Source organism: Coenobita brevimanus, chromosome 98, assembly GCF_032717465.1.
Source record: "Coenobita brevimanus isolate Jiangsu-jjx chromosome 98, ASM3271746v2, whole genome shotgun sequence".
Classification (NCBI taxonomy): domain Eukaryota; kingdom Metazoa; phylum Arthropoda; class Malacostraca; order Decapoda; family Coenobitidae; genus Coenobita; species Coenobita brevimanus.
In genome coordinates, this window is record NC_137051.1 from 30,192,843 (window position 1) to 30,208,420 (window position 15,578).

General features: G+C 42.6%; 1 protein-coding gene across 1 annotated transcript in view; it reads left to right on the top strand.

Moving 5' to 3' along the window:
- The window catches only part of LOC145414097 (venom peptide isomerase heavy chain-like), a 49,084-nt gene extending 38,432 nt beyond the window's left edge, over positions 1 to 10,652 (top strand). The window contains exons 5-8 of the mRNA XM_080283656.1: positions 1,509 to 1,746; positions 3,255 to 3,360; positions 4,805 to 4,965; positions 10,073 to 10,652. Of these exons, the coding sequence (XP_080139782.1) occupies positions 1,509 to 1,746; positions 3,255 to 3,360; positions 4,805 to 4,965; positions 10,073 to 10,243 (676 nt within the window). The 3' untranslated portion in view covers positions 10,244 to 10,652. The remainder of the gene's footprint in view (positions 1 to 1,508; positions 1,747 to 3,254; positions 3,361 to 4,804; positions 4,966 to 10,072) is intronic.
- Positions 10,653 to 15,578: the final 4,926 nt, after the last annotated feature.

The window sequence follows — 15,578 nt, forward strand, 5'->3', positions numbered from 1 at the left end:
TTTTCACACAATGTGTCATATTATCCACTAACTACACCGTTTCTCTAATCACATACTGTTCATCTTCCTCATGTCCACCCCTGTACCGCACCACACACTTCCACCTTCAAACATACATAATTCCAACTCCTCCACTCATTTTACTCATTGTTTAATCCTAGGTACTCTCTTCCAATGTATTTATTCATATGCCCCCTCACCCACTCACTTGGCCTTGTAATCGTGAACGAAAAATCGCCGACGATCCCGTGCTTGCATTATATATACTGTATAAACACTTCCCATTCCTCCCTGAAGGTCACAGATCATCGTTCATTATACTTTCCTCCAGTGTACTTGTAGCTGCTATTTATTACAGATACGAATTTTTCACGTAACACTTACATCGCCACAGCCGGCAGGGACTTGTTGAATTTTTGATCGTGATGGTACATATATACATATACAGTGTATGTACACAATTCCATGCATGCAGTACATACATACATACATACTGTGCGTAGACGAATACATACATACATAAGTACACGTATACATACATGCTTACACGCATGTATACATACGTAAATACATACACACATACACAAATACCCCCTGCCTACACACACACACACACACACACACACACACACACACACTTGTTCAAACAGTCATTCCCGCTAGCTCCTGACCTTTCCTGCCCTCACATACCCGCATCCCAAGCCCTGACCCTCTACCCCACCCACTCACACTTCCCTTCCCTTCTCTCCTCCCAGCTTCTCTTTGTACTTCTCTGCTTTTATCCCCATTTCTCCATTTTACATCATACATGTGTTTGCTTCGTGTTTGTTGTCTGCTCCTGCCTCTCCCTCCAACCCGTCTCCTGCTTCTCATTTCATTATATGTTTTCTCCAGTGTCTCTCACGATTAACATACTCGTATTTGACTTTCCATACTTTTTCCTGTTTTTCTAGCCTAATCTTTTTTTTTTTTTCCCATGGCTGTTTTCTCTCACGTCTCTGTATTCTTTTGTTTTCTCCTTATTTGTCTCCAGTATCCCTCTATTCTAGTCTTTTTTTTTTTTTTCTGTCATGTCTCTGTGTCTTTTTTCTTCTCTGTCTCTAGGTTCGGTATTCAGTTTTTTCCTCATTTTTTCCCATGTCTTTCTTCTAATGTTTTCTTTTTTCTCCATACTTTTCCCATGCCTCTGTATTCTGATTTTCTCCATCCTTATTTTCTCCAGTTTCTCCAGTTTTATTCTAATTGTGCCGTCATATTTTCCTCTGTGTCTTTATTCTAGCTGTTGTTTCTGTCTCCTTTCTCTCAAGTATCTCTATCATATTTTTTTCTCTCTATATAGCTTTGATCCTCCAAGGTCTTCGATCATATAGTGCCATCACGGGAAGTAGGCCAATCATATACCCTTAAATGCGTTGGACTGCAATAGCTTAGCCTTGGACCCCCACACCTCGCAGGGGATAAACTGAGATATTTTTCATTAAGCCCTCTAATGTCACTTGCCTCTTCAGCGACTCGCTTGAATACTGGGTGCGCCTTGGAGACTACGATCGGAGAACCAACCGAAGTGGAGAGTTCCTGCCTCGCATCCAAGGGCCCCTCCCCTCCCCCCTGACCCGCCAAGGCCTGGGCTCGACCCCGTCATCGGTGCCTTTGGAGCAGCTCAGGAGGGGACAAGCCATCAGGCACCCGGAGTACAAATTCCCTTTCAAGTATCACGACATTGCGTTGATAAAGCTGGAGACTCCGGTAAGCTGGCCATAGAGGTAGTGAGGGAAGGAGGAAATAGCAAGAAAGAAGGGGAGGTAGAAGGAATAAAGAAAATTAGGAAAAAATAATGGAGCGAGGGAGTTAGAGAAGACTAGGAAAAGGAAGATGACAAAAGGCTTAGGAAACCTGAAAAGGGGGTAAAGAGAAGGGAGAAAGTTAGAGGAAAGGTGATTCGAAAAAGGGAAGGGAAAGAGAAACGGAAGGATAAGTTGAAGGATGATGAAAGACTGAAGAAGAGGTAAGAGTGAGAATATTTTGAGTAAGTGAGTATTTACACAGAAGGATCATCATTGTCCAGTGTCTGTATCATCTTGGTGACGGGGTTGTATGTCAGCTGAACGAAGTAGTAGAACCTAAACAACAGCACAGCATAGTGTGTAATTTTGACAGCTGGACTTGAAGAGAAGTCAGTTAGTCAAGCACGTGTTTACCTTGGTACATGTACATTTTAAGGCTAAGTAGATACGAACAGATTTAAGGGTCATCATTTTTTTTTTTCACGTTACTGTATATATAAAGATGGTACATTTGTAGACAGAAACCGCATTTTAAACTTGGTAACTGTAAATAACAGGAAGGAGGACCCAGAAATTACCTGGGTCCACCAATTGGTCTAAGGACCGAACATTTGACTTTGCCCTGTGACCTTGACCTTCGACCGATTGCTCTGAAGATCGAACTGTTTCATTATTGCCCCACCTTTAATCTTTCCATCGAGCTTTTTTCAAATCGGATGAAAATTGCTTGAGTTGAACGTGCCCCGTAGCCTTAACATATGACCATTCCAAGGTAGAATCCTTTTCTCTCTGCTTTATCCTTAACATTTCCACAAAATCTGGTCTAAATTACATAAGTGTTAAGCTGACCTGCCGTGTGACGTTGACCTTTGACCTACTGCTCTAAAAACAACGGCTTAACCACTTGGCTGATCCTCAACGCTTCCGTGCAGTCTGATCTGGATCCGATCATAATTAGTTTTGTTCACACACAGACTCGCGTACTGAACTTTGATCTTTCCCTGTAACCTTAACCTTTGACTAATTGTTGTCAAACTCGAATCTCTACATCTTTGCCGTGCCCTCAGCCCCACAACCAAGTTTGGCGTAAATTAGATAAAAATAATTTAAAAAGCTGACCGTGCTAGGTGAAACTGACCTTTTTTTTTACCTTGACCTTTGACGTAATGTTTTAAGAGAAAGGTAAATCCCCTGCATGCCTCTTAGCCCTTATGCCAAATTAAGTTAATATCAGATGAAAACTTTTTATTTGTTTCACACACACACACACACACACACACACACACACACACACACACACACACACACATACACACATACACACACACACACACACACACACGTCGAGTATAGCATTATAGTTTCTCCTGCTTCCCGGGCACGGGTATAAAAATGTAAAGATGGCAATATTTTGGACAGGGACAGGTGCTTCAGTTTAATGGTGGTATAATTAAGTGCCTTCCCTTGCAGGTTGTGTTTACTCATCGGGTGCTGCCAGCCTGCCTCCCCACAGACCCAGCTGAGGACCACAGCGGCAGGGAACTCACCGTCGTGGGCTGGGGATGGACTTCCTTCGGTCAGTTGCAGCGCCCCCCCCCCTCCTCTCTCTCTCTCTCTCTCTCTCTCTCTCTCTCAGTAACATAGTGCATCATCATTTTCACTCACACTTAACATCACCATCATTAGGAGTGAGAAAAGGGAGCCAACATCTTTCCCGTCTTTTGTGTTTACCTTTGATTTTACAAAAATAGTTGGTGAAGGTGACACACCAATCTCAAGGAAACATGATTTTAATCAGCACGGGGCTTGAAACTAGAAAATATGTAACAGAACGTACATATTGAACTTAAGACAGAAGTGATATTAGAGTGACAGGTGAGGTGAACTAGTAGTCTGATAGCACAGGAGAGACCGTGTGTAAAGCCACCCAGGATTAGACACTGTTGGGTCAGAATATAATAGAGCGCTATCTGACGTTAATGGAAGCTGACACAAATCTGTTGTACTAATGTGGAGAACCCAAAATATGAAGAACAGGCCCAGAGTTATGACAAACTTCTTTACTGACAACGTTTCGGGCTACATCTGTTTCCATTATTTGAGCTATGTAACCATACTTTATCTTATCTTAGCGAAAAATTAGAGACAGGCTAGAATGAAATTTTGACAAAGAACGCTGAGGTTAAATAACAAAACTGCAGATTTGAAACAGTCAGAAGGAATAATTTATTTCAGTATAACAGTTAATAAGTTCCTGAAAGTTTCTTTGGAACTGTATGACTTTTTTATGTTTTATATCTTAATTTCCTTTCTGTTGCCACATCATAATTGTATTCTGTTCCTCCCCAAGTGGCATAAAATGATAGTGATAAATCGAAGGCAGTCGAACAGTGACGCCAAGCAAAGATGAATACTGTCAGGCACTAGATGGTTGTTTTGCATTATCCCTGTCATCGTGTAGATGGTTTTTATATGAAAGTTCATTAAGTACATGCAGAAAAAGTAATAGTTAAGTATTTAAAAAGTTTGCAGTACAACATTTGGCTAATGTAGAGTACCATATCCTAACACTTGGTATTGCTGGCCGTGATTTTAGAAGTGGATGTCAGAATGTGCACCAGAGAGGGTTAAGCTAACAAAGGAATGAACTGCAGATGTTAGAGGTTTAAACAGCCAGTAGCAAATGCAAGACACTGGTGGTTTAAATTTGAATGTACAGGCCACAGTTATCGTTATTTTTATTCTTCCTTTTTTCATCTTCATTCGCAGTGGATGCAGTGACAGCAGAGCAGCAAGACCTTATCAACAGTTTCTCATATAATTTTCATGCCACTCTTCCTATATAGTTCTTTCTCACCTTTTCATGGCAGTTTTAAATGGAGCGTTTTTTTGGGCGAGAGACCAAACTTCTTTTCTCTCCTGGGCGTGTAGAAAACTATAGTTATAGCCATTATGATCTGATGTAGGCCAACTGCCCTACATCAGCTATCGATTTACCTTTTGTTATTATGTCTGTTCAGCTGTGCCTCGCCTGACCTGGATCCTGCAAAAGGTGAACGTCCCTGTGGTAGACCTTCTGGAGTGTCATCGACGAGTGGAGGACCCCAAGGGCACTGCCGTACCCCGTGGCATCCTTCCCTCCCAGATATGTGCAGGCGCTGAGGGCAGGGACTCATGCAGGGTAAGGCTTCATTTGGCTTCTGTTGGGGGTCCCCTGGGTTTTTGTAGGATCTGTTAAGTTTAGATGGATTCTGGTTAGGTTTTGATGGGTTCTTTTGGGTCCAAATGAATAATCTGTAGGGATTTTGGTGAATTGTGTTGAGTTGTTGTGGGCTTTTAGTTTCTTTTGGGGGGTTTGGTGAGTTCGCATTTGTTGTGGTGAATTCCAGTGGGAATTTCAGTGGTTCTGTTAAGTTCTGTTGAGTTTTGGTGGTCCTGGTTGTTGTAGTTGAGTTTTGGTTGGTTCTATTTGGTTTGGATTAATTTTGGTGGGTGCTGCCGGGTTTTGGTGGGTTCTGTTTGACATATGTGAGTTCTCTGGGGTTCTGTTAATTTCTGTTGGATTTGGTGGGTTCTGCTGGGTATTGGTGAGTTGTGCTTAGTTCTGTTAGGTTTTAGTGGATGCTTTTAGGGACGTGGTTGGTTCCATTGGGTGTTTTTAGATGACTGGTTGAAGAGCGTGATTGTAGATGTGATGCCCTAGAAAGAGGAAATTATGGCAGCATTAAACTTTTGAACCAGATAATGAAGGTCATGGACAGAGTCCTGGAAGGTATGATAAGGGAAAGAATGAATACTAATGAGATGCAGTTTGGGTTTATGCCAGGCAAAGGGACCACTAATGTTATATTCATTGTCCGACAGTTTCAAGAAAAATATATAGGAAGGGAGAAAGAGCTGTACTCTGTTTTGTTGATATAGAGAAGGCTTTTGACAGAGTTCTTAGGGAGGTGATGGAATGAGCATTGAGAAAGTTTGAGATTGAGAGTGGCTAGTTTGAGTGGTTTTGGTAATGTATTAGTGGGAAATTAAGGCGCTCCAATCGGATTGAGCCTGTGCAGGTTTATATCCAAGGGATGGTTGGGGTTTATTGCTCACGTAATGCCACTCAGGGATGAGTGAGGCTGGTCACTTTCACCTTAAATTTCAGGAGCAACTTGCCTAGCCCCGGTCTCCTACTCTCCTCGTGAGGCAACACAGGATTAGATGATGATGATGATGATGATGATGATGATGAAGGCTCTCGCACCCATATGAAAGTGAATGGATGTTTGAGTGATAAGCTCTCCCAGAATGTTGGTGGGCATATGGGGTCAGCCTGAAGCCCCTTTTTTCATCATGATGCTTGACGCTGTCTCACGTGACTTCAGAGCTAAACTTCCATGGTAGGTGTTGTATGCTGATGACTTGGTATTGATCCTGGAAAATGAGAGGGTGGCAAAGGAAAGATTTAATAACTGGAGAGATGGCAGGGGGTACGTGGGTTTGAAAGTAAATGTGGATAAAACAGAAGTGATGATGGTGGCAGTGCTGTCAAATCAGTAGGAGTGTGGCCGTGCGCAGTTTGCACAAGGTTGTGGGAAATAACTTTATCTTGTGCGGTGTTTGTTATAAGTAGGTGATAAGACATGTGGTGGAATTAGAGGTAGGCTGCAAAATAAATCTGATTCCGTGTGTGCAGTGTGTCGGGGAGGGCATGTAGTGACTGAGAGAGGGCATGTAGAGACTGAGAGGCGTAAAAGGATTGACCTTGCTGGGGAGTCTCTTGAGTGTGTGGAGGAATTTTGTTATTTGGGGGACATAATATGTGGTGGAGGTGGGGCTGGAGCTAACTCTGGATGAGGTGTGGTTGGAGGAAGTTCAGGGAGCTGTTACTTCTCCTGACACTGAGCTGTTACCTCTCCTGACACTGAGCTGTTATCTCTCCAGACACTGAGCTGTTACCTCTCCTGACACTGAAAACGCTCTTCCTCCCTGTTGAGGGATCTTTGCATGGATCATGTGTTAAGAATATAATGCTGTACGATAGTGAAACTTGGGCAGTAAAGGAAGAGGATATTCGTAGGCTTAAACGTACAGAGATGATATGTAGTGTGTCCTTGAATGACAGGCCGGGGGGATAAGTTTGCTAATAGAGAGTTGAGAGGAAAGATGGGACTGGAATGTATTAGTGTTGTGATGAGAAGGGGTAGACTGAGATGGTTTGGGCATGTGTAGAGGATGGAGAATGACAGCTGTGTTCTGAGGGTGAGAGGTGTGACTGTTGAAGGTAGGGTTCCAAGAGACAGACTGAAAAAGACCTGGGGCGAGATCGTGGAATGTGACCTCAGGGTTAGGAGACTTAATAGAAAGGCTGCTGGCGACTGAGCAACGTAAAGAGCCGCCATTAGGTGACCAAGACCGACGTAGGTAAGCATGTTGAATCTTTTGTAATCGAAAGTACGAGTAAAAACGAATAGTGAGTTCTGATGGGTTTTATAGGGATATAATGAGTGTTAGGTTTTGGTGGTATCTGTTGGGTTCTTAGTGAGTTCACATGTAGGTTGGTGATTTTTGTTGGACTATGATGAGTCCTGGTGGGTTCAGGTGGTTTTTGGTGGGTTCTGACAAGTTGTAATTTTTTTTTTAATCTGTTTTCTTTTCATGGCTTCCATAGGTATTCATTGGGTTTTAGTGCGTTCTGCTGGTTTTGTTGAGAAGTTAGGTTCTGATCTGTTATATTGGGCTTCAGTGGTGTGTATTGATTTCTTTTGGGTTCCGGTGCGTTCTGTTCTGTTAGCTTGTACTGAGTTCTGATAGCATGTATTGGATTCTGTTAGCTTCCCTAAGGTTTTACTGTCACCTTAATCTCGTCTCCCTGTTTGTCCTGTGGGAAGCCACACGTCTACCCTCCCACCCACAAAGTCCACCCACTCACTCACCTTGTCCACCCATTTACCTACCCACTTTTCTCACCTACCCACCATGCCCACCCACCCCACCCCATTCCATCCCACCGACCCACCTACTCACCCTTCCCTCCGACCATACCCACCTACCCACTCATCCACCTGCCCGTCCACCCACCCACCCACCCTGCCCACCTGTCCACTCACCCTGCCTTCCCACCAGCCTACCCACCAATGCTACCAACTCACCCACTCACCCGTCCACTCAACCCACCATCCACCCACTGTCCCACCGACCCACCCCACCTGTCCGTGCTCATTATCAGGGGCCGGCCTAGAAATGCCCATTTCATCGAGTGTGAGTGATTGAGTTATTATATTTAAATTGGTCCATTGCAGCCACCCTTGGAGCCTCCAAGACAGTTACAGGGGCCTTCCCAGGACCTCCCACATAATCTCCACTGCCACCGTTAAAGTGTACTTAAGGCATTCCAAGAGCCCCTTGGGTCTAGCAACAACAGATTGATTGTCCTAAGTTCTGCTAAGTCCACCATAAATTCCAGAAAATTGCTTGTTAATGTTTAACTGTTACCTGTAAAACTGATTTGTCAGCTTCCTCCAATTTTCGGTGCAGAAAAAGTTTTGATATTTCAGAACACATCTCTTGCTTTCAGTGAAGGACTTCTCGGGTGTCAGTGAGATATTCTAGGCTTTTATGGGTCTGTATAGATTTTGAAGGTACTGTGTTTTAGTGAGGTCTGGCAGCAGCTTTTGTGCATTAGAGGTAGTGTAATGGCCTGTAATGCCAGTCAAGGAGAAGGTCACGTGCTCTGCATATCTTTTCAAATTGATGGTGGGGGTTCTTCAGTCGTGTGAAGTTAGAAGGAATATACGAGTAGGCCAGTCACCTACCCTTCAGTCCCTTCAGTGCAAGGGTGTAGATTTCACTTTCTTCATGGTATCTTCAGATTATTTCACTCAGCTGAAAATTGGAGGGGTTAAAGACAGCCCTCGTTAGTCCTTCACAGCTGGAAGGGAGGGGGGGGGGCTACCTGTACTGTCTATATATATATTCATTTGAAGATGGCAATAAGATTAAGAAAGACGTCACCTGATTCAAGGTGTCAGATCTTTTTGATCATGTGGCCAGCCCTCAGCACCGTACAGCCTACACAGAATCTAATGGTACTGGCTGCTATTGTTCCCAGCTGTGCTGTTTTCGGTGAGTCACTTATGGATGTTTACGAATGAGTAGAGTGCCCAGTTAGTCGGTGGAAATTTGTATTAATTAATAACATTGTTATTTGTTATCATATTTGTTATCATCATAATCAAAAGTGTCATCATATATCTTAGAACTGTCATCATTATCATCATCATTGTTCGTTCTTCCACTGATGTTGCCATCATCATCATAATCATCATACTGACATCGATCCTTTCAGCCCGACATCCTCTTTTTCGTTTTATTCTTGCTACTGCCAAACATATATATTAAACCTACGATGGAGTTTTGGAACTCGAGGAGTTAGATTGCGTCATTAGCCCCTTCACTACTCAGTTTCTTTCTTTCTCTGATACATTGTTCAGTTTGATGTCTTTCCTCAATTTCTTCACTAATTATCCTCAGACTTGGCGTAATTGTTCCTTGGGCAAATATCCATAGACACTGTTTTTCATTTTTTGGATTTCGTCATTAGCTTTATGGATTCAAAGCTTAACCCATACAAACAAAACATTAATGTTCATCAGTCATCATTGCAATTGCCATGATTATTAATAAACATGTAAGAACACAGAATTCCAAAAAGTGTTTGTTTGTATGGTTTGAGCTTTGAATCCATAAAGCATTTAAAATGCCGAAATTCAAGAAATGAAAAAGTGTCTGTGGGCATTTTCCCAAGGGAGAATTACGCCAAGTTTGAGTTTACTTAGTGAAGAAATAAAGGAAGGACATCAAAATGAAAAGTGTATCAAAGAAAGATAGAAACAGAGTAGTGAAGGGGTCATGCAGGCTACATCTACCTCCTCGAGTATCAGTGTATATAAGACGTGTATCAGAAATACAGCTGTGTAGAGACCATCCAGCATTCCCCTGAGAATGTTGGCAGTCTTTAATTAGAAATGCATGCCCGGACTGAAGAGCTTAGCCTATTCAGTCTAATAGCGTAGTCTTAATTTCCTTATTGCTACTCCCAGACGATTTAATTAAGGTTAAGATAAGTTTTTCGAATTGGAGGAGATTAGAAAAATGCAATTTTACTGGTCTTTTCACGACAAAATATCTCCTCTAAGATGAAGAAAGTCACCTTCAGATAGTATGATTTAAACCGACATCCCCGAGCAGAATGAGTTAAGAGATTAATATAAGTTGTTGGTAATGGTGTATTTGTTGGTCAGGGTGACAGTGGCGGGCCTATGGTGGACAAGGTGGAGAGGGATGGGACTGTCTGTGAGCACACAGTGGTGGGCGTGGTCAGCTTCGGCCAGGGCTGTGGCAGCCTTGGCGTCTACTCCAGAGTGTCTGCATACCTCGACTGGATCATGGCATACATCGCGCCCAATGCTTGATTTGACAGATTCTGACCTTTTTTACGCACGAATCTCCGCTTTTCAAAACTGTTTCATGATATAATTATTTCCTAGTGCTGCCTGACCAATCGATATCCATGTAATTCTATATTTTATTTCTTCATTTAGCTTCTTATACTCCATTCACCTTAGCCTGCTGTAAAAGTCACACACATTTTTCTAAGTTTTACTTCAACCCCACCCATTCCCAGTTTATATGATTATTGTGTCTCTGTTGGAGAGGGACGCCTTCACGTGATGCCATCGATGTAACAGGGCATCTTTGTTGCCCATTGTCCAATCGTCCCTCCTTGTCTTTCCCCTGGGAGGAGGATGGCGGGCTACACAAGTGTAACTTCAGCTGGCACGCTACTGATTTCACGTCCAGCTGAGAATGAGGCAACATCAACAACAACAAGAGTAAAACACAACAACAGTACCACTGTTTACAGTATGTATATATTGTTTATACAGATATGAACCGCAATATGGTATCCACAAAAATATACGAAATGCAAAGCAATAATAAATGAAAAAGGGAGGGGGGGATGCACCGTAAAGTTATACTCAGCGCTCCCAGCTTCACTGCACACCAGTGAAAGTATGTCAAGAGGAGCATTTTGCGCTATGTTAAGATGACCAGAGAATAGGTCGTTCATTGCTCATCTGGATTGCATGTGCTTCTCCAAGTGGCCTTTGAAAAGTACTGTGAATATACACAGCGAGCCCCGAGACTTCATGTACCAACTTTGGGAGGTTATTCTTGGGATGATTTTGAGTAAAAAAATGCTATATCAACATGAGTCCAATTCTCAACCATCATAGAGCTACAGTTATTGGCATTCTTATGGTCGAAAATGGTCTCCCTCATAGTTCACTCATAAGGTCAACAGTAATTGTAGCTGCGTAACTATTGAGACTTGGACTCATGTTATTATAGTCTCCTTTCATTAAAAGTCAGCCCCGAATCACCTCCTGAAGTTAGTATGTAAAGTCCTGGAACACTTTGTCTATGTATGTTGCTGCCTGAGTTGAGGTTCAGGTATCCCTAGCACATAGGTATATAAAGAAGATTTTATCATCCATAGACGTTGTGAACAGAAGTACCACTTTGCATTTACTGTATAGTGAGTTTATTATCCACAGCGATGGCCCGAGGAGTGTGTGATTGTGGGAGGGTAAGGGCAATTTTGACCAACTTGACCCATCCTTCGTTACGGTTTGACCAACTTAACAGGTATCATAAACACAGTTTATGACAAAGTAATTTTTATTGTTACAAACTTACAGTATTTCCAGGAAAGTAATTCATGCAGTCATGACATTTGGAGTTATTTATGACCAGACCAGTAGCAGGAGCGCATACAAATTTGCCCTGACCCCCCCTCCCCGCCCCTCGCCACCGTTCCATGGGTGAAGGGGGTCCAGGTCCAGGCTTCTTGATTAATATGGTGATATGGTAATATTTTGGCTTAGACTATTCTCCTGACAGGAGGGAAACTATTTGGTATTTTGTCCTCTAAATATATGTTTAAAAAACGTGTAAAAAAATATTTTGTCCTCAAGGAGAAATCTCTAATGTAAAAAAAAAAAAAAAAAAATATCATTTTTCCATTTTTGACCAACTCAGTAATTTTCTGACTAACTCAGAAACAAACATTGGGGGATAATTCCCTCCCCCCCCCCCTGGTTGGGCCATCGCTGATTATCCATAGAGCAAGTAAATATTTCTCACTGAAGTACCACGTCGCATATATTTTATATTGAGTTTATTATCCATAGAGCAAGTACAAGTAAATATATCTCACTATGCGCTTTGTGACATCTTTTCAGGCTATTGCCTATTTCTAATCGATCTTTGACGATATTGCTTTTCGTGGAGCCTGTTACTTAGACATGATTGTACGTAGCATGGGGCTGATCACCCTTGCCCGTACATTCCTGTGCTAAATAACCTCTCCCTGGAATCCTGCGAATCTTCTGTGTGACCCCTCAAGACAAAAAGGAATGTCAGTTGAATCATGTCCTGTTATAGAGTTAAGAGTTATGGAGTTGATATAGTGTTGTACCAGGGTGCCTAGTGATTGCTGCATCTATCATTCAGTCAGCCAGGAATTTTACATGGGAGGTTAGAGGCATCTCACTGAAGGTATTGTTCACATTTTGCTGCTCCTTTGCCTAAACTAAGATTGCTCTTGTAAGTAGACAAGTATAAGGTGTATTTCATATTCTGGAAACCAAGTGAGACAGTTTTAATACCGGTATATATATATATATATATATATATATATATATATATATATATATATGTGTCCGGCTCTGGGCAAAGGCGTCAGGGACTATATCTCGGGGGCAGTAGCCTATCCCAAGGCCCAGTAGTCCTCCTACACTTCCGCATGTCACCACTTCGGCGCTAACACCCACCGTCCATACTGAATACCTGCTAGGGCTGTCTCATACAGGACTGGTGTATTGGTATTAGCGGGGGTATTTGTACGACGTGTCGGCGGCTCATTTGGTAGATCAGGAAAGTCTCCTTTTATGAAATTCAAATCCTTAAACTGTTCCCTGCCCCAGCCGGGATTCGAACCTGGGTCCATCAGGACTGCAGGCCGCCTCTCTACCGATTCAGCCACCGCTGAATGTAAAGGCTCATTTGCCTATGGGTACAAAATCATGACTTTTAATGTTTTCAGTAAAGATAACTCTGTCGATATGTAGTTTTGTGAGTGCTACTCAAGTTTGTCCAGTTCTTTTACAGTAACATTTTTACAGATTTTTTGTATAATTTTTAGTATGTAAAACAATTTTTCACAGTTTCTTAATTTTTAATATGTAAAACAATTTTTCTCTCAGTTTCTTAATTCCTTGCTATCTTACTTTCACTTCCATTTTTTAGTTGACATGTTGCCTGTATCCGACTCCCTTCATCTTGCCCTACGTCACTGTTGTTTTATGTGATCCTTTCAACTCGACATTTCTCCTAGTAGAGTCCAAACACACCCCAAATAACATGTATAGCATGTAGCCCAGAGTAAACACCATGACATGTTGAAAGCAATATATATAAAAATGAAAAAATGAAGATACAAAATTTTCTTGTTACCTCAAAGTAACCCATAAGAAAGTACCTTTAGATAACTGGCCTCTCCAGGCTGCTGATAGACAGAATTATATCTGTTAAAAGTGATGTGTCATTGGTTTGATGTATCTGTAGTGCCATTTTCAGGTCATTTGGACTCATTTTATTTGTGGATTAATTATTAGCACTCAAAACAGCAACGTAATACAAGTTTTGTGGCTCCCAGTGATGCAGGAACTTGACTGGGATGTTTTTAAATCATGCGTTTTAGTCCCATCATTACTGTGTTGTATTGCTATAGTTTATATTTTGCTTCTTCTGGGCGACTTATTCAAATTCGAAAGTTAGCGGTGAATGGATTAATGAGGGCTGGATCTATCCCTCGGTTTCGACAAGTCACTGCTAGGCTGCATAAAACTGTGTAGTAGGAGCAAGAATTTTATGCAAAATATGTCGTTTGGGTGAAGGGGTTAAACTATGTATACTCAATAACTGTGTAGTTGGTGAACGTGTTCTGACTCAATTATAACTTTTATACGAATAAATTATCACTTAACATATTGTGTTTGAATTTTTCTCATGCTCATCTTCTGTATGGAATACAGAGGCTTAAATGCTTACATAATGTAGGTTCTGAGGTTAATATTTTTTCATATGATGCTCCCAAGTTTTGAATGAGTTTGTGATCATTATTAATGGTTATTTATTAAATATTCTACCAAACAAATGCTGCAAATGCTGAAGAATATATATATATATATATATATATATATATAGAGAGAGAGAGAGAGAGAGAGAGAGAGAGAGAGAGAGAGAAGTAGACTAGCACAAGTCGAGCAGGTCAGTACTCCCAAGGTGGATAGAAAGCTGATGACTGGGAGAACTGGAGCTCCCGTTTCATCGGCCCTCGGGACTAGTTCCTGACCATCCACCTTTGCTGAACTTTTTCAGTGTGTCAGTTACACGGAGAGTAGGCCAGCATGTTCTGCAATCCAAGTTTCTCTGTCAACATCAAGCTACATACACAGTACACACTACATTACCTTTTCAAAATTAATGAAAAATGGCGTACTATAACAGTGCCTTGGAGTCCCCGAGGGAGGGGGGGACCATAAATACCCCCACCATCCGCCCCTCTCCCGGTGATTACTCAACATGCCTGGAACCACTGTCTGACTCACTTCTTCTTCATTTCTGCAACATTCGCGGCCTTTCCTCTAACTTTCTCTCTGTTGAACACCACCTCTCCTCTAAACCTCACCTTCATAAAACGTAAAGAGCACAACCGCTCTGTATATATATATATATATATATATATATATATATATATATATATATATATATATATATATATATATATATATATATATACACAAACACTAGCATGTCATGCACTTTTATAGTGACATAGAGGAAAAAATCCTTTTTCAGAGCATTCTGCTTGGATACAAGTGGGCCTAAGCCTGGGCTGCGTTTCAACAGGCCTTAGCGCCCCAGAGCTGTCCGGGGGTAGTGGGGGTAACAGTGAAACCACCAAATACTTGGAGCGCGAATTCGCTTTTACTCTAGATATCCTTCTTTCAGAATACTTAGCAGCTATGTATATTTGATCATTACTGACAACAGTATTTGAAATGCGTGGCATACAAAATAGTGCCCCTGAAAACTCGAGATGAGAGAGGAACAGCATAGTGCCCCCGGAAACGCACCGACACCCCCACCCGGACCCCACGGAGTAGCCGCAACCACACGAGGGGATGCCATGCGACAACGGCATAAGGCAGCCCGGGCCGTGCGCCCTTATAACACCCAACCGTCGCACCGCCATCCTGGCAGGAGGTGGACACTACCTTCGGGGAGTGGGATTGCTGGATCAGCCCGGGGTGGAGCTGATATCTCAGTTCTTGACAGCGCCCCTCTGGAGACGGTCTACTGCCACTCCTGCCTTCGTCAGTCGGCCAAGCGTCGCACTGAAGGTGTTTATCTTTAGACGGCCTACTGCTGCTCTTCTCTTCTGCCCAAGGAGACGGCCTACTGCTGCTCTTCTCTTCTGCCCAAGGAGACGGCCTACTGCCACTCATCCCTCCTGCCGAAGGAGACAGCCTACTGCCGCTCTGAAGGTGCTGCCCCCGAGACAGCCTACTGCCACTCCTCCCTCCTGCCGAAGGAGACGGCCTACTGCTGCTCTGAAGGCGCTACCCCGGAGACGGCCTACTGCCGCTCCTCCCTCCTGCTGAAGGAGACGGCCTACTG